General features: G+C 43.6%; 1 protein-coding gene across 1 annotated transcript; it reads right to left on the bottom strand.

Moving 5' to 3' along the window:
• Positions 1 to 890: 890 nt before the first annotated feature.
• On the bottom strand, positions 891 to 21,813 carry LZTFL1 (leucine zipper transcription factor like 1). The gene is made up of 10 exons (XM_075921880.1): positions 21,661 to 21,813; positions 20,395 to 20,519; positions 15,044 to 15,238; positions 14,561 to 14,621; positions 13,481 to 13,549; positions 10,865 to 10,930; positions 10,664 to 10,741; positions 5,649 to 5,822; positions 2,976 to 3,079; positions 891 to 1,945 (listed from the first exon to the last, which is right to left on the bottom strand). The coding sequence occupies exons 1-10, from the start codon at positions 21,661 to 21,663 to the stop codon at positions 1,927 to 1,929; spliced, it is 894 nt and encodes a 297-aa protein (XP_075777995.1). The 5' UTR covers positions 21,664 to 21,813; the 3' UTR covers positions 891 to 1,926.
• Between the last annotated feature and the right edge of the window lie 2,006 nt (positions 21,814 to 23,819).

Consider the following 23,819-nt stretch of genomic DNA (forward strand, 5'->3'; position numbering starts at 1 on the left):
GATAAGGTCTAACAATAAATGGACTGAACTAGTCATATTAAGACCTGATGATACTATAAGGCAACAGCTTCCATTAATTTAACTTAATGCTGCACATCCAATCTTATTATATCATTATTGTACTAGTGTTGTCCAGTAAACTTCCAATAATACGGCACCTTTAGGACCCAGGGGGTGCCAGATTATCAGATATGCCGGACTATAGGCATGGGGGACTATGAGGGGTCTGGGGTGGAGTGGGGGGGGGATGCGCCCCTCGGCTCTGAGGGACCAACCCAGCACCACCCCTAGCTGCTCTGCCCCAGACTTCCCCAAGTCAGCCGCTGCTGAAACTGACCAACGGCTGACTCCGGGAAGCCCAGGGCACAGCACCTCTGCCCCGGGCTTCCCGGAGTCAGCCGCTGGTCAGTTTCAGCAGCAGCTGACTTGGGGAAGTCTGGGGAGGAGCAGCTGGGGGTGCTGCTGGGTTGGTCCCGCAGAGCCGAGGGGCAACGCTACGGGACCAACATGGCAGCATGTCAGCTGCTGGTCAGTTTCAGCAGCCGCTGAATCGGGGAAGCCTGGGGCAGAGCAGCTCCAATTGTCCGGCTGCCTGGAGCACTTCTGGGTTCCATATGGTGCCGGACCATCAGGCGTGCCAGACCACTGGAGTTTTACTGTAGTATGTGCTACAGAACATTTGGCCTTGTGTGTTGACTAGCCCACTTAATCACCGAAGACTTTTACTTCAAAATAAAAAGACAAAGGAATCAAACAATCCGGGGTGATTTAGTGCAGAACTCTCTTCACTGAGAGAAACATCACTCCCCAAAGCAATTTCAACTGTCCTGTTGCCATGAAAAAACAAGCATGATGGTCCTTGTAAAGAAACCACACTCCAAAATCCAAAGTTTGATGATGAAAAACATAAGTGGTTTTATTTAGAGTTATATGCAACACATATATGAACAGAGAGACAAACAGATAAAATATATTAAAACAGGCTGGCAGGTAAATACAGAGGGGGTTTTGGTCTAAAAACTGGGTAGCTAAGTGTGCAACAGAAAAAGAGGAAAAAAACTCCCATAACGTTTTCCCCTGGAAAGTTGCTCTGGCACCAGCTTCCTCAGCTTCTCTAGATAATGTAGTCTTAACCTTAATACTTTGAAAGAATCAAAATACCAGTGTTCAAGTTAAAGTTCTGAGCCATGCCCGTGAGGGAGAAATACACTTTTTATTCTATATTCCTATTGAGCAATTTATATCTGTGATATATTGCAGAAGCCAGCAAGTACTTTTTTTTCCCCTTCAAATTTGAACTAAACTGTTTGATAAAAATTGATGCTGAATGTATATCATTACTAGTAATGTCACAGTCGAGTACACATTGTTTGATTCCCACATTGCATATTTGTTCCCTATTAACTAATGCACACCCTATATTCAGCAAATAACTTGCACAGAGGAAATCTGACAGACAGAAAATTAATTTTATGAAGTTAGCATATTGGTGTTTTTCTGGGAAAGTTATGCCCACAGAATGAAAAAAGCCACATCTTAAGTATGTAAATTGCATCTCACAGCTGTATAGAGAAGAACTAATGCATATTTTATTTTGACAAAAATAAACTCCTTTCTTTGTAAATAACTGTCTTAATTTGGTGTTTGCTATTTCCCAGGCAATGTACAAGGTTAACTATTAAAAAGACATAAATATAGAAACTAGGGCACTCTATAAACTTTGTTCCCATCTTTCAGTTCTTATGTAAATAAAGTAGGAATTTCAGTTTCCTATCAACAAAAGGTTGTTTTTAAGTGTTGGCTGAAGCAGAAAATAAATCATTCAAAACAAATCTCTGAAAGTATTTCAACAAATCCCTTAAAGTAACACAACAATCTGTTCTCTTTGTGTGGCAGTTTCTTGAGAGACCAAATGCTCTTCACATTTTAATCATCTGGTTCATATCTAAGAAGAAAGAAGTTAGAGCTAGAGAGGATAATGTACCTGATAGTCCTCAAAGAGAAAAATGTTCAACCAATTTCTTGTATCTGTGACATTTTCATGGCAATTTACAATTTAGAAGGATGTAACCAACTATTTTTCATTTAGAAAAAATTCTCTCTTTAAACTGAAACTCATTTGGCCACTTTACCAGCCCTGCAACCAGTGGAATGTGCCCTGATGGCCACCCACCAATCCCTAACAACCACATGAAGCCAGACTCAGGCCCCATGTCTGCACAGGGCTTCTGGGGCCCCAATGGTCTTTGTCCCCCTTTAGTTCCTGGCAGCATAGCTTCAGTGGAACAGGAGCTCCTTAAAGAGATTCTTTCCTATATCTACTCAATAGTGGGCCACCCACTGCCCCATAGTGATTCTTCTTCTTCCACTGCATAGGTTTGGTGTACCAGGATAGTTCCACAGAAAGGAAGGTCTGAGGGGTTAGGTCACTAGTCTAAGATACAGAAAGCCTGTATTTAAGTCCATGTTCTGCCACAGACCTCTTGTATGATTTTGGGCAAGTTGCTTCTCTGTCTCTTAGTCACGTACCTGTAATTTGAGATGGCTGAGAGTCTACGTTCCTACCTAAGCCACGAAGGAAAAAGAAATCGCCCTTATCCCACCTTGACATTAGGAACAGGAGAGAATAGAAGTGCAACAGAAGCAATTGCCACTCTGTTCAGCACCTCTGTGCACAGATCTTGTGGGTATATTTTGACTGTCATAATCCAATGAAACTGTTTCCTACCAATGTGTATTTGTGGCATCACTGTTACTGTAAAGATGCCAATTTAATTTTAATGTTTAAAAAATCATTGATATTTTGATGAAAAATGGGTCAAGGTTGGCATATTCAAAGTTTGAGAAGAGTCCTACTGAATTTATTCCAAAGAGACGTTAAAAAACTGCTTTAGGAGAATCTGTTTTACATTTACAGAAACAACATGGAGGTTGAACATACTTCTTGAGACAACAGACGGAAGAGCACAACTTACCTTGAAAGTCTTCTCCGTAGATCTTTTATCTGCTCATTTTTCTTGGTGAGAATCTCTTTCATGTTGCGGTAAGCAGCTGTTTGCTGGAACTTCTTTTCCAACTCCTGCTCAAAAGGAACATGAATGCATTACAATTTTTTTAAAAGAACAATTTAACTGTGTTTCTCCTTAGGCTTCATATCAGTGTTCAGTCCAAAGCTCTTACTGCTGTTATTGCCTCCTTTTGATCAATACTCAATAAATATTAATGAAACACCTATGAAACTTTTGGTGATAGCAACCTCTGTAACAAAATTTGTATTGAAAACATTTGGCTTTTGTTTAGATAATGTCTACAACAGTGGGGCTCGGAACACATACCACAGTGATGCATAACCTGATTAAAACAGATTTAAATTTTTTTACCAGATACTGATCTGGGCACTTTAATAATATCACAAAATTATAACCATGTGAACAACCTGCAAATGCAGATTGCACATTTCTAGTTCACAATTCAAGTATACTCATGATCAAATCAAACATGGACTAACCTAGAATACTATAGAATAACCAGATACTTCTCTCCAATCTACTTGCAAGCCCATAGTCAAGTGAATGTCAGTTTGATGCCATGTGACACAAAGCATTCCAGTTGTTTTGGAAAGCCCTACAAAATGATTTATAAGCAGTTACGTTTTTAAAGGCTCATTGTGTAATGGATCATACGTCTACAAGTAATAACATGTATAGCTACAACAAACTCAGATTTTAGCTGATAGTCATACATCTTATTATGTATGCTACAACCTGTCAAATAGTATTTTTGTCTTTAAACAAGTTTATATTTTGTAGGTTCAGATATAAATAGCATACAGTATTTTTGTTTTTAGTGACCTAAATGTGATTTCATTTTCTTCTCACACTAATAAAAAACCTGTTCTCATGAATGGCTCACACTTGTTCCTGTAATACTTATCTGCCATATCTGAACAAAATAACAAGAATTTTTAGTTACCCAATTATGCTTCTCCTTGCATTAAAAGTTGATCTTAGGTGATAAGAAATATTGTAACACTTCCCTCAATAGAGTTAGGGTTCAAAGAGAGACTAAAATATGCATATGTATACATTTTATGCATATGTATGCTCCATGTTTTTTAATGGTCTCTTGAAGCTCAAGCTAGTCTTTCACTTCATTTCCATATAACAACCTAAAATTCTTCTTTCAGTTTTAAAGACAGCTTTAAAGTAACAGAAAATGACATGGACCAAGGTGAATTGAAATGAAGGTATAAAAAATTTATATGTGAATAGCATTTTCCCTACTTCAGGATTCGCAAGTACATCACAAGATAGACACAAATCAAAGAAATACAAGTAGCTGTTGTGTCCAAAATAGCACCATACCTCTGCAACCACATTTCAGACTTCAACAATAACTATGCCCTCTTTTCCAGAATGAATTTAAGATTATCCTCCTCTTTCATGCAAAATTAACATACCATTTCCTCACAGCTGTACTTCTATATCAGCACAGGTCTAAAAACAATTTGTTAACTAGTGTTCCCTCTACTGGTTCTAGAGAAGAAAATCATAGCATGCAGTGAGTTTTTCCACATGGCATCATTAGTTTAAAAGTGCATTTATGCCTAAATTTTCAGAGCACTGCAAGGGAAGTTGTCAATGGTAATTATCAAACCAGATACATCACTTTCAAGATATAGGGAATCAAATTGAAGAAATTAATTTTCGCTCCTCCCAGTGCATTGTCATTTTTAGATGCATTCTGCAAATCAGAAGTATGTTCACGGACACATTCTGCAATCTTCCACCACTACAGCACTCACTGTGGGATTTACCAGTACAAAACAGGTGTCTCAATTGATTGCTAATCATACAAAGTCGTCAGCTTCCACTATGCAATCATCACTTTCCTGTAATGGGATTCTGGTGTTGCCAACTTCTCACAGAGATACAAACAAACCTGCTTTCTAAAGATCTGCTGCCAGTGTTTACAGTTATTTTGAAATGACTGCACAAGCTGTATTTCGTGTCCATATGATTGTGGCTCACCAGGGATGACATAATCTATTTCAGTGGTCCCCAACCATTTGGGGTTGCCGGGCGCCAGGGGGCTGCATTCCGGGGCCGGCGCTCTCCCGCAAGCGCCGCGCGCCCGGGGCCGCCGCTGGCACTCTCTCCCCCCCCCCTCCCCCAAGCGCCGCGCGCCCGGGGCCGGCGCTCTCTCCCCCAAGCGCCGCGCGCCCGGGGCCGGTGCTAGCGCTTTCTCCCCCCCCCATGCGCCGCGGGGGGTGAATCCACGGCGCCCCCGGGGCCAGAGCTCACAGTGTGCCACGCGCCCGGGGCCGGCTCCAGCACCGCGCATGCGCCACGTGCCCGGGGCCAGGCCAGCCCTGAGCACTTGGCGGGCGCCGAGAAACGCCCCCGCGGGCGCCATGGCGCCCGCGGGCACCGTGTTGGGGACCACGGATCTATTTCATACACATGGAACTATCTTAATTCTGATAACTATGCTCTTCATTCTCAACAAGGGAAGAATATAAAAAACAAAAGATGGTGATGTATCCCTAATAATCTGCATGCAATATACAGAATTTTTTTTATCATATTAAATAGTTTAAAAAAAAAGTGAACAAAGAGTGTATCTGTACACTGTAATAAGAAGCTAACCTTTTCAGCTATAGATAATTGGTCCTGAACCTTGAGTAGGTCATGCTTTGTCGTCACCAAGTTCTCTTCCAAGAACTTTTGGTTGACAGTACTGTCGTTCAGAGTCTTCTCAAACTGGCACCTCAGAGCAGAAACTGTATCTTCCAGTTGACTTATATCCTGGGTTATGTTAGTCTTCAAAAGAAAAAATATTATAATTATTTTTTTACAAAATCTTAAATGAAACGAATGTATTCAACAAATAATTTAAAATACAATCACAAAATATCTTTAAATAGTGAACTACAGCATTTTGAATAAGTAGGTTAAAAAAAACCCCTCACAGGTCCTAAAGAATGATAATACAAGTTTAGATTTCAGGAAGCATCAATAAAAACATCTTTAAGGTGGATGGAAAGGCTTCTTTCTTTCCAAGTCAAAATTTCAAATTCTTAGAAACTGCTTCATTTCTCTGTGGGAATTATATTCCATTATCTCCTATCACTTATCACTTAGGTACAAATACTACACTCAGTGAAGTGTACAGGCAGTCCCCGGGTTACGTACAAGATAGGGAGGACTGTAGGTTTGTTCTTAAGTTGAATCTGTATGTAAGTCGGAACTGGCGTCAGGATTCAGCTGCTGCTGAAACTGATCAGTTTCAACAGCGGCTGAATCTGGACGCCAGTTCTGACTTACATACAGATTCAACTTAAGAATCCCAGGCATCCCCAAGTCAGCTGCTGCTGAAACTGATCAGCAGCTGATTCCAGGAAGCCCGGGGCAGGGGCTTCCTGTAGTCAGCCACTGGTCAGTTTCAGCAGCGGCTGACTTGGGGACGCCTGGGGCAGAGCAGCTGGGGTGCTGCTGGGTTGGTCCAATAGCGCCGCCGCTCCTCGGCGCTACTGGACCAACCCAGCAGCACCCAAGCTGCTCTGCCCCAGGCGTCCTGATTCAGCCGCTGCTGAATCTGACCAGCAGTGGCTGAATCAGGACGCCTGGGGCAGAACAGCTGGGGTGCTGCCCGGTTGGTCCAGTAGCGCCCAGAGCGGCACTACGGGACCAACTGGCAGCGCCCCAGCTGCTGTACCACAGGTGTCCGGAGCAAAGCCACGGAGCACGGGGGCAGCGGGACAGCCCAGACGTGCCATGGCTGTCCTGCTGCCCTCGGGCTCCGCGGCTTTGCTCTGCTTTGCTCCCCGTCCCCCTGGTCTGCAGACCAGGGGAACGGGGGGGGAGGGGGCAAAGCAGAGCCAAGCCGCGGAGGACGTGGCCAGCTGACAGCTGTCAGCTGACCGCGCGCTCCGCGGCTTGGCTCTGCTTTGCCCCCCCCCCCCTGGTCTGCAGACCAGGGGGAGGGGGGGCAAAGCAGAGCCAAGCCGCGGAGCGCGCTGACAGCTGACAGCCCAGACGTGTCTGGGCTGTCAGCTGGCCGGGCGCTCCGCGGCTTGGCTCTGCTTTGCCCCCCCCCCCCCCCCCGGTCTGCAGACCAGGGGAACGGGGGGGGGGCAAAGCAGAGCAAAGCAGAGCCAAGCCGCGGAGCGCGTGGGCAGCGGACTGCCCTGTCCGCTGCCCACGTGTTCCGCCGCTTTGCTTCCTCTCCCTGGTCTGCTGGAGACCAGGGAGAGTAACGGCCCCGTTTGTAACTGCGGATCCTACGTAAGTCGGATCCGCGTAACTCGGGGACTGCCTGTATTAAGAAGATTACAGAATATAATGAGAACGTAAAGGCCTATATTGTAACTTTTAAAGCCACTGACATGTTAGGAGAGTTGTAGAGGAAGATGGGATGTGGGAATGTTAAGGTATACATCAGCAACTAGGGATGTAAAATCCTGTTTAATTGGCTAATTGGTTAAACATATTGTTTAACTGGTTATTGATTAAAGGGGGGGCTGAGCAAGGGTGTGTGTGCTCCAGTCCAGCTGGAATGCCCTCTGCCCCTCTCCACCCGCTACAGGGCTGGAGTGGTCTCCCCTCCGTAGGGTGGGGCTGCTCCAGCCTGGCCACAGCAGTCTGTACCTCTGGCCCCTCTACCACAGGCAGGGGCTGCACTGGTGCAGGTAGAGCTGTCCCTGCCTGTGGCAGGCCAGGGTGCCCTGCAGGCAGGGGCTGCTGTGGCGTCCCGTTTGGAGCAGTCCCTGCTTGCGAGGCACCCGGGCCCACAGACAAAGGCTATGCTGGCCGAGATGCTGGAGCCACTCCTGTTTGAAGTGCGTGCCCCAGAGGGCTGAAGTATCTCCCTGCCCACAGCAGATGGGGATCTGCTCCAGCCCCGGTCAGTTAATCTTAACTGGTAAGCCTCACCCAGTAAAGGAGAGTATACACTAATAGCAATTACTCATATCCTGTGAAAAGAAGCAACACACATGCCCTTGAGCATCAGCCTTGTGCCGTAAATATGTGGTCACCTAACTGCTACATCCATATTAGGGATGTTAGATGTTGATTAATTGAATAAAAGTGTAAGTGTAACAAATCTTATCAGTCACACTATTATTTGATGGTTCCTGGGGCGGGCTGGCAGTCAGTGTGCACTTGGCACCATTCCTGTGAAGTCCTCTACCATGCTGCTGCCTCTGTATCAGTGTGGGGTGGTAGGTTTAAAAACTGGCTCCCCTGCAGACCAGCTCCTGCCTGCTGCCCGACGCTACAGAGGCACTAGTGCAGGGCAGCAGCAGCCTCTGTCCATGGGGGGGCCCTAACTCCCTGTGGACAAGGGCTGCACCTGCATCCCGCCTGCCCCTCCCCTCCCTTACTGCTGCCTCTGATACAGAGGCAGAAGTGTGGGTGGGGAATTGCAGCTCCAGGATGCGAGTGCTCATGGGGAGCCAGCAACACTGGCTCCTGCCTGTCTTCCCTACCCCTCTGAGAGGCAGCAAGGGAAGGGAGCAGGTAGCTGCTTGGAGATGGCACCCAAGGGGAGCTGGCTTGAAAGCTGGTTCCCTGTGTGTACTGGCTCCCGCCTGCCCCCTTCACCGTTTGCGCTGCTGCCTCTCGGTAGCAATGGGTGGGGGAAAGCGCATGTAGTTGTTAGGATTAACCAATAAACACAGGCTTATTGGTTAATCATTTACATGGCTATACACTAACATCCCTAGTCCATATACATTAAAACTTCTCATTTATGAGAAGTATCTGATGACTCTTGAAAATTTCTATCAGGACTCAGAAAGGCTCTGAACTATGAGAGAATCAAAGGAACCAAACCCTTAAGAATGAAGTTCAGTCCCATTTCATACAAGGGAGCTAAGATCTAACAGTAGGAATTCAGCCAAGATTGTATCTACTGAGACTCAAAGTTTACTTTATCTTAAAACATTTTGGGATTGAAGCTGTGTTGAGAAATTATATACAGTTAGAAAACTGCATTTGTATGTAATCACAGTTTGATTTTCAGCAAGTCCATATGCCTTGTCTTCCCATTTTGAACACAAAGACCCAATCTTTAGTGAGACAGACATGATCTGTTGCAGTCATGATTAAAGTAGTTACAGGATGCACATATTCCAAGTCCATGTTAACCTGGTCTATTAAAGCATGATTATGATTATATAATTTTACTTTCATTTTATTAAAGGCACAATGACACCAGCTACGCTTAAAAAACAGACTCCAGCCACGTGATATTTTCAGATACAAATGTGGAGCACATTAATTCTTCACCTGTCCCCATTAGCAAAACATCTGTTTCAGAAATTCTATAACCAAAATAATCCCATGTAGGGCTACAATTTTTTTAAGAAATCAAAATCTCTGATAAGTGCCTTCATAGGAACTGCAGATATTCAACACTTCTTAAAGTCAGGCCAGCTGTTGCCTACACAGACAGACAGCAGATAAGACTTGTCCTTTAAAACTACCAGTGTAATATATACAGGTACAAGAGTTTAAAAGCCAGATAAAGAAAGTATTTGCTGTGACCTTTAAATTAAACTACCAGTGAATAATATTAATGTATGAAAATAACAGATTCTAAAAAAATAGTAGGGGGCTTAAAAACATATTAAGAAAATAGAGTACATACCAGAAACCATTTAGAAAGCAAAATAAAAAGAAATTGGGATTACAAATATGGAAATTAAAAGGACATATAATTTTGAGAAAGGGAATTGAAAAATTCACTTCAAAGATAGCAATACTACTGACACTAAAAATGTCAGTTTCCCAACATTATTTTCATAAAAGGCTGAAAAAGCTAATAAGACTAAATGTTTTCAACTAATTTGTTACAAGAACTAAAATATTTTAAAGTATTCTTTATAAACTGTTAGATATTAAGAAAATAATTGTATAGGCTAAAAAATTAAGAAGGTGAATCAAACAATTTTTTTTATTCTATTTTTCCTACCATGGTTAATCATATTTGGATCACCAACTTTTACAAGAGAAACCTGAGGCCCTCAATTCAGGCATAGATAGGTAAATGTAGGAAAAACTATTTTGGACTAAGAGTTAAAGGTGTATTTGCAATTTAAAGGTCTGTGAGTTTGATCCTATGCGCAAGTAAATTAATGACATATCCCCTATTGACTATTGGTATAGTCTCTGACCCTACTTTCACATCTTTTTTAACCTCTTAAGAGTCTGACTCAGAACACTTTATTCTGGTATTTTCCCCAAAAAGAGCTATGCAAATACATAAAGGGAAATGTACAATACTACTGACCACAAACTGAACATTTTATTGCTGAATTAGAACGGAAACTAGATGATGCATCTTTTCTAACAAAAAGGCAAAAACAAAAATAAGAAAAAAACAAAACATCACCCTTTATTGTAAAATAATTAAACTAATTTTGATCTTTAGAATACAAAGAAAAAACTTTGGAATGGGACTTTGGTAATTTCCTACCATGCATTAATTCATACATAAGCATAACATATTTTTCTTAAAGGATAAGCTCTCTAAATGTTAGTAGGACCATGGCAACCCTAAGTAGGACCTTTGTGTGCCCCACAAAGTCAACTGCATCTGTCAGGTCTAATTTAGCTCTACAAGCCTTGGTAATGGTTCAATGGAGAAAATAGCCAACCTTTTGATCTCCCTGAATCATCTGTAATTCCTTCAGTGATTTCTCTAATTTTGTTTTTTCATCCAATGCACCTGTAGCCTGCAATAAATTGGAAAGACAAAGACCAATAAAGCAGCTTTTACTGGAAATGAAGAAATTAAAATTAAGTTCTATTTTGGTATTTTTAACATGTACATACATCTAAGTTTATGGTGAGTTTACCTGTGTTTCTATTGTCTTGAGTCTAGTCTTCAGTTTTTCATTTTCTTCTTGAAGTCTTGTAATTTCCTTTTGGTAAATAAAAATTAGTTTTACCATGAATACAGTTGCATGACTGAAGTTAATAGACTTGCAGTTATTTCCAATTATTTCAGGCAAGTAAATATATTTTCTAGTTTAGAAATGCTCACTTATATGTTAATGCTTAAAAAAGACCACCTTTCTGTGGGTCCTTGGTAATTCTTTATGGGCTTGATCCTGCACAGTCCTGGGCATTCAGGTCCCAACAGAGCAGTGAACCTTAATGACACGTTCTTAACTACGAATGTGAGCAATCACACTGTAGTCTACAGGACTACTCACATAGGGTATGTCTACACTACAACGTTAATTTGAACTAACTTAGTTCGAATTAGTTAATTCGAACTAAGCTAATTCGAATTAACGGATCTAGACTAAAAAACTAGTTCGAATTAGCGTTTTGCTAATTCGAACTAGCATGTCCACATTGAGTGGACCCTGAACAGGGCTTAAGGATGGCCGGAAGCAGTGCCGGCAGGGCATCAGAGGAGGACTTAGAGCGTGGAGCTGCTGTCTCAGGCTAGCCGAGGGCTGCGCTTAAAGGGACCCGACCCCCACCCCGGACAGACAGTTCTCAGGGGTGCCCTGCTTGAAAACCAGTCCTGGCTTGGAGTGCCCGGACTACCCACACTGGGCACATCACAGCACTGGGACATCAGACCAGCTGCATTTGCCGCAGGCTGCCATCTGGGGAGAGGGAGCAACTGGGGGGCTGCAGGACAGCTTCCACCCCAAAAGCCCGCAGAGCCAGCCCAGTCCTCCCCATCGGGGGCTCGTGCCCCATTCCTCCCTCACCTCCTTCCACTTACCCTTCCCTAGCCCCTTTTCTTGACGTACAAAATAAAGGACAATTGTTTTCCAAAATGGAATCTGTCTTTATTGACCAAAACTGGGGGAGACTGAGAAAAGGAGGTGGGAGAGGGGAAGAGAGAGGCTGGGAGAGGGGAGGGCAACTAACATGATCAGGGGTTGGGAACAGGTCCCATATGAGGAGAGGCTAAAGAGACTGGGACTTTTCAGCTTAGAAAAGAGGAGATGGAGGGGGGGACAGGATAGAGGTCTCTAAAAGCAGGAGTGGGGTGGAGAGGGTGCATACAGAAAAGTTCTTCATTAGTTCCCATAAAGAAGGACTAGAGGACACCAAAGGAAAGGAATGGGTAGCAGGCTTCTAACTAATAACGGAAAGTTGTTCTTCACAAAGCAAAGAGTCAACCTGTGGAACTCCTTGCTGCAGGAGGCTGTGAAGGCTACAACTAGAACAGAATTTAAAGGGAAGTCATGGAGGTTGGGTCCATGGAGTGGTATTAGCCAGGGGGTAGAAGTGGTGTCCCTGCCCAAGGTTTGTGGAAGGCTGGAGAGGGATGGCACGAGACAAATGGCTTGGTCACTGTCTTTGGTCCATCCCCTCCGGGGTAGCTGGTGTTGGCTGCTGTTGGCAGACAGGCTACTGGGCTAGATGGACCTTTGGTCTGACCCAGTATGGCCATTCTAAGCTCAGGGCTCAGGGTCGGGGGTCTCACTGGACCACCTTGATTTTCATGCACACCTGCTCCTGACGCTTCAATCTGGAGTTATTGCTCAGAACCAGATGACCGAAGGAGAGGTAAGCGTGGGCGAAAACTAGATGACCCGGTGTCAAAGAAAAACCATCTCTAACAATTGATGCGTACCCCTACTCACAAGATTGGATAATGGCAGATTGATGGCCTTAAAGTGGAGCTAGAACCCCTCAAAGATGACTGATTACAGGATGGGCTTTGGAAAATGTTTTGGGAACACTGACACCAAAGAGATAACACTCCGGTCACACGCTGACACAGCGAAATCCATAGATTTCAACAGAGAAAAGGATTATAAATGCAGGGTGCTTTGCTATGGAACTTTGGGTTCATCTTGCCACCAACTCCAGAGGAGCATTGGATCAATCAACCGACAAAGGCCTTGCTCCCCATCTGTGTTCGATCTAGCTGGCCACTAGATTGATACAGACTCTGGACTGGTAACTATGACATCGTCTTGCGGGACTGTTTGTCTGTGAGTGATTTAAAAGCATTTGCAACTGTTGTATTCTCAATAAATGTGGCGTATTGCCTTTTCCCCATAAAGGATTTTGTGTGCTTCGTTTAAGTATAACACCAATATCCCATTAACTCCAATGATGAGCATTACACAAGTTTCAATCTACTATCCAGCAGGAACTCCAGCCTTATGAAACAATCAGCAAAACATCACCTCCCACTAATCCTATTAATTAAATAGAGGAATTGTAACAATAATAGTTTTTCCTAAAAATCTTAAAAAAGTAATTTTACATTGGCAATATATTAAATGCCACAAGCACATAGTTAAATGAATCTTCAGAAGTGTTTCATTTATTAAATGATTGTAGTTTTCCTTTACATTTTGCAGAATATTATAATGCCTAATAAATAATGTTGGACGTATTATCCAAACTCTGATCACTGGGTAGCATCTAAATTCATTTGAATAAATTAAATGCTCATCAAGCCCAAATATGTCAAGGGAAAGAATTCCTACCTTGTTTAGCAGCTCTGACCCACCTTCATTTAATGGAGCAAGTTTAGGCTTAATAAGCTCTGAAGTGGGCTAAAATAATGACAAAAAGACAAAAAAATTAAATGTCATGTTTTCTTTCTAGCATTTTTTTTAGTAATTAAAATAACTATTAAACTCTATCCTTTATGCTGTCTGGTGAAATGCAATCAATGACTGTTTATTCTGAATTCATCAGGATTGGTCCCTTTCATTAAAACTAACAAATACTATATAACTTGGTTTTCAATTTTTTAATATTTGCAGAGTTCAATTTTTTTCAAACAGATTCTTTTTTCAAAGTCTAAAAGACAAAATAAAGATAAGATATTTCTGAAACTACATTTAAGTAAAACATAACAATACATTTATTTTGCAATTGGCATCCTTAGAACTGAAGTTTATTTAACTACTGTTTAAAAGATGGGAGGCAGGATCTTAAATTATACATACATCTCCCAATGATGCAATTATCACAAGTCATATAAGTTAGAAAACACTAAAAGAAATAATGAATGCCTATATCATTAAATGAGCACAGAATTAATAGTCATAAAAATGTACATAGTTTAAAATAATTTCTGTTCACTGTAATGTATTTAAATTTTCAAATATTCTGTATGTTAATTGGATATAAATTTACACTATGATGCAAACAAGAATATGTGATTATATCAGATAAACCTTTCTTTCTGTTACTTTCTACCTTGCAATTTCTCATACGGTCAAGATTTAAAATGGAAATTGCACCCCCATTCCCCCCAAAAGACCAAAGAGGTCAGTTAAAAAGCACTTTTGAAAAGTTAGATCATTTACTTAAGTAATTAGGGGGTCACGAATCAGCTGAGGTGGCCACTTGAGGCATGATATGCATACGTTAAGAAGCAACTATATAAAGATTTTGGAGCTTAACTATAGGCTGCTATTTTTGAACATCTTTAAAGGTTCTAGCATAAATATCTTTCCTTGTAAGCACAATAAAATAGTTTATTGTAAACTTCTTTAACAGCTCTAGAGGTTTCACAAGGCATTTGATTATAGTATTTTAGGATAATCAATCTCTACCTTCTTGTTTGAAGATGTAATTTCTGCCTTTTCAAATTCAGCAACCTGCTCTAACAATTCTCTTGGAGAGACAAATAAAGGGAAACATTAAGTTTATTAGACAATGTTGTTAAATACAATTTACAGTTCTTCTGCTGTGGTTCTTTTTCAAGGAAAACTTCCATTAGGCACACAGAATCACACCCCAGATCACTACAAAAGAAGGCAACATATATATGCCACATACATAAATAAAAATAAATTCTAAGTAAGAAAGTTCTAAGTAAGCAAGATTATTAATTACATGGGCAAATGATTTCATTTTATGTAAAAGTTTAAAGCATCATTTGTAATACTTTAATTGAAAAACTGCATCTGAAACAAAATTGTTATTGGTATAATATACCTCTCAGATCATATTCTAAGATTAAGAGGTTAACAAAATGAATGTAGTCAGTTTAAAGGTATCAGTAAAACTATTCTCTATACGTCAAATGAAGTTACCGATTTTCCAGCTCAGAGATGTCAGTTTGTAGCTTAAGGTACCACTTCTCAGCCTGTGAAAAGAGTTGGCGTAGAAGTAACACATTGGTGTATGCCGTGTTAATGAGTTCTGATTCCACTTCACTGTGTACCACAGTCTGCAACCCATCCAGCATTTCTATCACCTCATCTATTGTGAAAGTCTCCTCCACCAACCTAAACAAAAAAGTTAACAAAAGTCATGCGTATCATAAAAAATTATAACTCTGCAGCAATCCAAAGAACTTCACTAGATAAGATAATGCTTGTAGCTAACATAAAGACCTTTTTAAAAAACTGTGCTGAGATTTGCAGTGTGATGTTTTTGAGAAAAAGGCAAGCATCTTTTTGGGATGTAATAACAATAGTGTTGTATGCAAGGCCCAGGAGTTAATTGTTTTGTTCTGTTTGCACTGGTGAGGTCTCAGCTGGAATACTGTATCTAGTTTTAGGTAGCACAATTTATGAAACAAGTGCCCAAGTTGGAGAGAGTCCACATGAGAGCAACAAAAATTGTAACAAATTTAGAAAACATGACTTATGAAGTAAAGTTGAAAAACTAGGCAGGTTTTGTCTAGAGATGAGAATGCCAAAGAGAGGCATGATAATTTCTTGAAATATGTAAAAAAGATGGCTAGGAAGTGGGTGGTGATTAATTGTTTTCCATGTTGGATATTAGGAAAAAACATTAATGACAGTTAAGCACTGAAACAGTTTATCTAATCCCCATGATTAGATCTTTAAGAACAGCTTAGATCTGCCAGAGATGGTCTATGAAGGTAACCTTAATCATGTCTCAGTATGGTGGGGCAACAGACTACATGACCTCTTGAGGTCCCTTCCAGTTCGACATTTCTATTATCGTAGATAACTATGTCATTAACAATTCATTTAATATTTTACTTGAATCTTTTATCTGATAGTTTTGGTTAAATACACATTTTATTATGTATCAATTATTTTGTTTTGGGCCTCAAGTCTAATTTTGATTTACCAATGGCAATATGTTGCTAAGGTTACAATTTCACAGCAATTTAACAGAATTCCAGTTAAAATTTAAAAAATTAGAAAAAAAACCCCTTTTGTAGAGATTGTTTAGATCAGTGGTGGGCATCGTGCAGCTTGCATGTAGCCCACTGGGATTCTACATGTGACCGTGCAGCTTCCCCATCCCTGCACTCTCTCCCTGTGCTTCTGAAGTGCAGGGCCACCAGCATGCATTTACTTCTCACCCTCCCTAACAACATTTCTGGAACGCTGTGAATCGACTAATTGCTCCCTCTCAGAGCTTGAATGCCACGAATCTTCCCCTTTATGTTACTTTTGTCAGCAATTTAATTTGCCCCTAATAATGAATCGCCTTGTGTTGAAAAGGCATGATAAAGAAGGAGAATAAAGAACGGCATATTTAATCTTATTCTTGAGGTTATGGTTAGTGCACATGCCCAATTTCAATCTTATGACCCACCGAGATGAAGGATGGCCACTCATGTTGTCCACTCATTAGTCTTGGTTGCACATTACTGGTTTAGGTTGAAACATTTCCCTTTTCATACTTTTAAAAGCAAAGGTGATCCAGTATACTTGGACTTTCAGAAAGCTTTTGATAAAGTTTGTAAGCAAAGTAAGCAGTCATGAGAAAAGAACAAAATCCTCTTCTGGATCAGTAACCAGTTAAAAGATAGAAGACAAAAGGCAGGAAAAATTGTCAGTTTTTACAGTGGATGGAGTAGGGACCCAAACAATCTGTACTCAGACCTATGCTATTCAATAGAGTCATATAATCGGGACTATGGGGTAAACAGTGAGATGGTAAAGTGCGAGGATGATGTTAAATTACTCAAGATAGTTAAGTCCAAAGCTGACTGCAAAGAGCTCCAAAAAGTCCAAACCAAACTGGGTGACAGAGCTACAAAATGGCAGATGAAATTCGATATGGATAAGTGAAAAGTAATGCACACTGGAAAACATAATCCCAACTATATGTACGCAATTATGGGGTCTAAATTAGCTTCTGGCATTCAAGACATAGACTTGGAGTCATGTATCGTTGTCTGAAAATATCTACTCAATGTGGAGTGGCAGGAAAAAAAACCTAACAGTATTTAGCACTGTTAGGAAAGGGATACATAATAAGACAGAAAATATCATAATGCTACTATACAAATCCATGGCATACCCACAGCTTGAATATTGCACGCAGTTCTGGTTGCTATTAAACCAAGGGTCAGCTCTGGTCAAAACCACAGGCATTAGCTTAGAATTAAGAAACTCATAGCTGGAAACCAAATCAGCTCACCTGTATGTTAGTTTTGTTCAAAATAGGTGTTAGTCTTTTGAGAACTTATTTAGTGTTTAGACTCTAAAGCAATCTATAAGCATTTCATAATCTTATTCATTTCCCAGAGCTGAGTGGATCCTAGTGTCTGTGTTGTTCTGCTGTGGTCTGTGACCCTGTGACAGGGCGCCTGCCCTGCACTGGCCCTTTAAGGGCAAAACTCAGGCTCGGAGCAGGGGCTGGAAGCAAAGACCCAGCTGAGGCGGTTAGGGCTAATGAGAGCCCAGCTGGGGGATATATAAAGAAGCACAGTTTGCTTTGGAGGGGGAGCAGTGAAGAGCTGGCAGCAGAGGAAGCAGGAGGCTCCCAGGAGGGAGGACTGTATTGGGGCAGCCAGGCAGGGCTAGGAGAGTGCCAGCTAAGGCACTCCCTGGTTGGGGGCCTGAGGCAAGGCCTGGGGCTTAGCGGGTGGTAGCAACGCAGCCCATGTAAGCAGGGCAACAGATATACACCCTGTGCCGGTGATGAGTGGCCCGTACAGACTGTAGCTTGCCCGGAGATGGGTAGATGAAGACAGTCAGTGGGTCACTGAGGCATGGGGGGGGGGGGTGCACACCCTGACAGACCCCAATTCTGTGCCATTGCTGGGTAACACGACATTTTGTCTCAACAGACAGGGTGATGGGGTGCCTCAGAAAACAGATAAGCAGGAGCAGTGGTATTTTCAGCACATCACGCGACAGTCTCACAAGGATTTCTGTGACTAACCTGTCACAAGGAATATAGATCTTAGGAAGACTGAAAAAAGACTGGGACTGTTCATCTTAGAAAATAGATGACTATGCCAATGTATGATAGAGGTCTATTAAATAATGAATGGTATGGAAAAGCGAATAAGGAAGTATTAGTTATCTGGCATATAATTCAAGATCCATTAAATTAATAGGCAACAGTTCTCAAACAAACAAAAGGAATTAGTATTTCACACAACATACAAGTAACCCTTGGAATTCAATGTGCAGTGACAATCAAAAGTGGGAATCATTAAGGAGTAGATAATAAGACAGAGAATATCTTACTGCCACTGTATAAATCCATGATACTCACACATATAGGCTGTGTCTAGACTGGTCAGTTTTTCCGGAAAATCAGCTGCTTTTTTGGAAAAACTTGCCAGCTGTCTACACTGGCCACTTGAATTTCCGCAAAAGCACTGACTTCCTACTGTAAGAAATCAGTGCTTCTTGCGGAAATACTATTCTGCTCCCGTTCAGGAAAAAGTCCCTTTTGCGCAAAGCTTTTGCGCAAAAGGGCCAGTGTAGACAGCTCAGATTTGTTTTCCGCAAAAAAGCCCCAATCGCAAAAATGGCGATCAGGGCTTTTTTGCGGAAAAGTGCGTCTAGATTGGCATGGACGCTTTTCCACAAAAAGTGCTTTTGCGGAAAAGCGTCCGTGCCAATCTAGACGCTCTGTTCCGAAAATGCATTTAATGGAAAACTTTTCCGTTAAAAGCATTTCTGGAAAATCATGCCAATCTAGATGCAGCCATTGAATACTGCATGCAGATATGGTTGCCTCATCTCAAAAAAGATATGTTGGCATTGGAAAAAGTTCAGAAAAGGGCAACAAAAATTATTAGGGCTATGGAATGTCTGCCACATGAGGAGAGATTAATAAGACTGAAACTTTTCAGCTTGGAAAAGACATGCCTAAGGGGGGGATCTGATATAAGTCTATAAAACCATGGCTCATATGGAGAAAGTGAATAGTAATTTACTCCTTCCCATAACACAAGAACTAGGAGTCACCAAATGAAATTAATAGCTATTAGGTTTAAAACTAACAAAAGGAAGTACTTCTTCACACAGTTCACAGTCAACTGGTGGATCTCCGTGTCAGAGGATGTTGTGAATGCCAAAACTATAAAAGAGTTAAAAAAAAAAAAAGCTAGATACATTCATGGAAGAGAGGTCCATCAATGACTATTAGCCAGGATGGGCAGGGATGGTGTCCCTAGCGGCCTGTATCTGTCAGAAGCTGAGAATGGGCAACAAGGGGATAGATCATTTGATGATTACTAGTTCTGTTCATTTCCTCTGCAGCACCTAGCATTGGCACTGTCAAAAAAATGAATACTGAGCAAGACAGATCTTTGGACTGACCCAATATGGCCATTCTTATGGAAATCATTTTCAGGAAATGTTGTGAAGGCCAGAAGTATAACTGGGTTAAAAAAAAAGCTAATATCATGGAGAACGGCTCCTTAATAGCTATCAGGTAGAATGGTCAGAGGTGCAACCCCATACTCTGGGTGTCCCTAACTCTGATGGCCAGAAGCTGGAACTGAATGACAGGGATTGGGTCACTTAATAGTTGTCCTGTTCTGATTATTCTCTCTGATGCACCGGGCACCAGCCACTGTCAGACGGCAGGATAGTGGTCTAGATCCGTGGTCCCCAACATGGTGCCCGCGAGCGCCATGGCGCCCGCGGGGGCATTTGCATGCGCCCGCCAGGTGCTCGGGGCTGGCCTGGCCCCGGGCACATGGTGCGCGGCGCTTGGCGGGGGGAGCGCCAGCCCCGGGCGCGCGGCGCTTGCGGGGGGGGAGGGGGAGCGCCGGCCCCGGGTGCGCGGCGCTTGTGGGGGGGGGCGCCGGCCCCAGGCGCGCGGCGCTTGGAGGGGGCCCCGCCCCCCCGGCTATGGGGGGGCCCCGCCCCGGGGGGCCCCACCCCCCGCCATGCGGCTATGGGGGGGGCCGCCCCCGGGCGCCTGGCAGGCGAACGGCCACGCCCCCTGGTGCCCGACAACCTGAAAAGGTTGGGGACCACTGGTCTAGATGAACTATTGGTCTTGCCCAGGATGACCATTCTTATGTTTTAGGTTTTCTTTTGCAGGGATATACAAACACATTCCATACAAATTAGTTGCCTTAATACATGTAAGATCAAATATACCTGATATGTAATTTAACAGGTGCCTCAGGATTAATCCCAGGCAAAAGACAGTTTTGGTCTTCTTGGGTTTTTGCTTTATTATTATTCCCCCCTCATGGTACCTGCTATCCTTAAGATCCTGAAAGCAAGAATCCACTGTCTTGAGACGGAGACCACGCTTGGAACGAGCGAAGCGCATGTAATTGATCACTTCATTCTGGTGGTGATCATTTAGACCCAGCTCTGCCTGTGGATAAGGCACCACAATAAAGATTAACATATATATGAGATAAACTTTACATAGAAGACTTCAGTCCAGATTCAATGGATTCTAGGAAACTAGGAATTAAATACTTGTATGGATCTGGATCTTCCTTCCCACATCTTCCTTCTGTACTAGTTTTTAAAGTTTAAAAACTTGTTTTAAAAATCCAAGCTTCTCTGCAAATTATAAGTAACACCTTAGATTAAGGGTGGGCAATAATTTTTGAAGGGGACCACTTCATGAATTTCAGAAGTAGCAGCGGGCTGCTCCAGAAGTGGCAGGGCCTTGGGCAGAAGGAGAGGGGCCAGGAAATTTCTTGTGCTCCCTCACCCACAGACCCTGATTGGCCTGGGGGTGGGGGAACACGTGAAGTCTTTGCTCTCCATCCCCACTCTGCCAGCTGGCAGTTCCCTCTGGTCCCATGCACCCCTGGCAGGGGAAAGAAGACTTCACACAGTCTCCCATCCTCAGGTCTCGATTGGCCTGGGGGCAGAGCAGCACCAAAAGGGCTGCAGGCCAGATCCAACCCACCGAGGCTCGTTGTCTTGCTCACCCCTGCCTGAGATAATTAAATGTAAAAACATTTTACAAAAGGGATTGACTTTACACTATTGTTTATTTGTTTCATGTACGTTGTGCATTTCTTGAATCACCACAGACCGGGAAAATAGCCTTGGGCGCTCCTCTTTCTTCAAGGCAGAGGGGGGCAGAAATTGATGATTTTTGACCCCACTGGAGGCTGGGGCAAGGCCACAGCAGCGGGCAGGATCCAGGGCTGGGATCAGCTGTAGCGCCGCTTAATTAAGCCACCTCCGCCCCGCGCCAGGAGCCTCGCAGGGATTTGGGGGCCGCAGTTCAGCGCCTGGTCGCGGGGAGCTGTGGGCCCGTCTAGGTATCAGCGTCTCGGCTGGGATCCAGTGGGGCTCCCCTACTGGGCGGTGCGGAGCCGGGCCAGGCTCCGGCCCCTCGCTCCTGACGGCCCCGGCAGCGCAGCCCCCGTAGAGGAGCGGGGAGCCGCGTCCCACCGGCGGGGGAGGGAGCAGGGCCGCCGGGCTGCGGGCTCAGCATGGTCCCGAAGCCGGTACCGAACCCAGATGAGGCCGGAGTCTGCTTCGTTACTCACCATGGCGACTCGAACTGGTACCCGGGTACGGGACCGGGAGGTGACGGTTGATTACAGAGCAACGGTTGCCATGGAGAACAAAACCTCGCGAGTTCTACACTGCCACCCCATTGGACGAATCGCTTTCACGTGACCGGAAGTAAGGGGGTTGGATGAACGACCGCTCATCGGATTCTTTTGCTGCGTTGCGCGGATTTTTTGGGAGGAGGGGAGAAGTCGGGAGGGGGGGGGGGGAGGGAGATGTACGTAAGCGGCTGTGGGGGTTTCCAAGGGCAACGGAGGCGCGACCGCCCCCAGCGCGTTGCACGTGCTCATTGAGCCCTTGTCTGCTTTGAGCTGCCAAGCCAGAGGGGGGCGCGCGCGCCTCCCTTCAGCGGCCACTGACGCTCATCTCGCCCGTTGTCCTCTGTGCAACGCGTTCCCAGTGGGGCCTGGCCCGCGCCCTGCGCAGCCGCACGGGGGTGGACATGACGTCAGCTCTGCCTCTGCAGCCCCCCCCCCCCCCCGCCCCGCCAGCACCGGGCTTTGTATCCCGCCCTGCTGCGGGAGACAAGTGATGTTGGGCTGGCTTTGTTAAAAAGAGCAAGGGGCTGCTGTGCAGGGCGAGGGGGGAAGGGGACTTGCAGAGGCACAGGAGCCACACGGATTAATTAGGAGAACTATGATGTTGAAGCCAGTCTCGTGGGATTTTTTTTTGGGGGGGGGGGGGAGGTCAGGAGGCTGGATCCCAGTTTTTAAACATTGGGGCTTATGTCTACACTGCGGGCTGCTTGCACAAGAACTGTTTTGCACAAGAGCGCTTGCGCAAAACATCTTGTGCAAGAGTGTGTCCAAACCACCATGTGCTTTTGCGCAAGAGTGTCCGTGGCAGTGTGGGCACTCTCTTGCGCAAGAATGCTCTGATGGCCATCTTAGCCAGGCCCTCAGGTGCTGGGGATGCCTCTGCATCCCCTGGCTTGCCCAAGAAACCCCAGTTGCCTATCCACATTGCCTTCTTGCACAAGAGCTTTTGCGCAAAAGGGCTTTTTCCTTGAGGGGAGAGGACTAGCTCTTGTGCAAGAAGCCCTCTGTTCCAGTGCTTTACTGTATATTTACTTGAGCAAGAACACGTGTGCAGTGTAGACGCTCCACAAGTTTTTGCAGAAGAATGGCCATTCTTGCACAAGAATCCTGCAGTGTACACCTAGCCCCAGGCTACGTCTATACTGCGCTCTCTTGTGCAAGAAAATATGCAAATGAGGCGAGCGGTGAATATTGCCATGCCTTATTTGCATGCTTAATGAGCTCTTGCGCAAGCGCCGTTCTGCCTGTAAAAAATATGGCAGAATGACTCTTGCACAAGAGGGGTTTTTTTATGCAAAAAGGAGCTGTGTACACGGCTCCTTTTTGTGCAAAAGCCCCTTGCAAAAATGGCAGCTCATTATGCAAATGATATTCACTGTGTTGCCTCATTTGCATATTTTATTGCACAAGCAAGCGCAGTATAGATGTAGCCTTGAGGTTGTGGCACTGAATCAGGCAGCCAAGAATTGGGCCCTCTGGTTTTAGCAAAGCCCTGCACCTTCCCTCTCCCTCTTTGTTCACTCAGATATATCTCCGGTTTCAAAAATCAACAGGATCAGTTGAATCAGAGACATGGGAGGAAACTTCAGTGATGCCAACCCTGTCACCTCATCAGAAAACAAGAGACAAACTTTTAACATTCAGGAGATTTGTATAGAAATAATAAGTTGCTTTTTTCTCAAATGTAAAGCAACTAGCAGATTTTTGCTCAGGTACTTGTTTCTAAAATAAAAATACACATGCTCTATTTAAATGATTGTATTTTTCAAAAATAGTGTAATTTTTATGAAGTTAATTTGAGTAATTTTTTTTAAAAATAGGAAATCCATCAAGTGTGTTTTTCTTCTTCATCCCTATAAACTCATGTCATTTACTATGTTTTTTTTAAAAGGGCTATACTTGATTTTGTATCCAAAACCATTATCTTTTAGTTTTCAAACCATAAGCCCTGATTTAGCTGTGCTAAAAGAGAGCATTACTCCAAATTACTCCAAAGAGAGCATTACTCCAAATAACATTTTTATTTTTTTCCATAATGTTTATTGAGAAGCAATCCCAATGCGGGTTCATCCTGTTTTTCTGGCTCATCTTGGTTC

This window comes from Pelodiscus sinensis, chromosome 2, assembly GCF_049634645.1.
Source record: "Pelodiscus sinensis isolate JC-2024 chromosome 2, ASM4963464v1, whole genome shotgun sequence".
Taxonomy (NCBI): Eukaryota; Metazoa; Chordata; order Testudines; family Trionychidae; genus Pelodiscus; species Pelodiscus sinensis.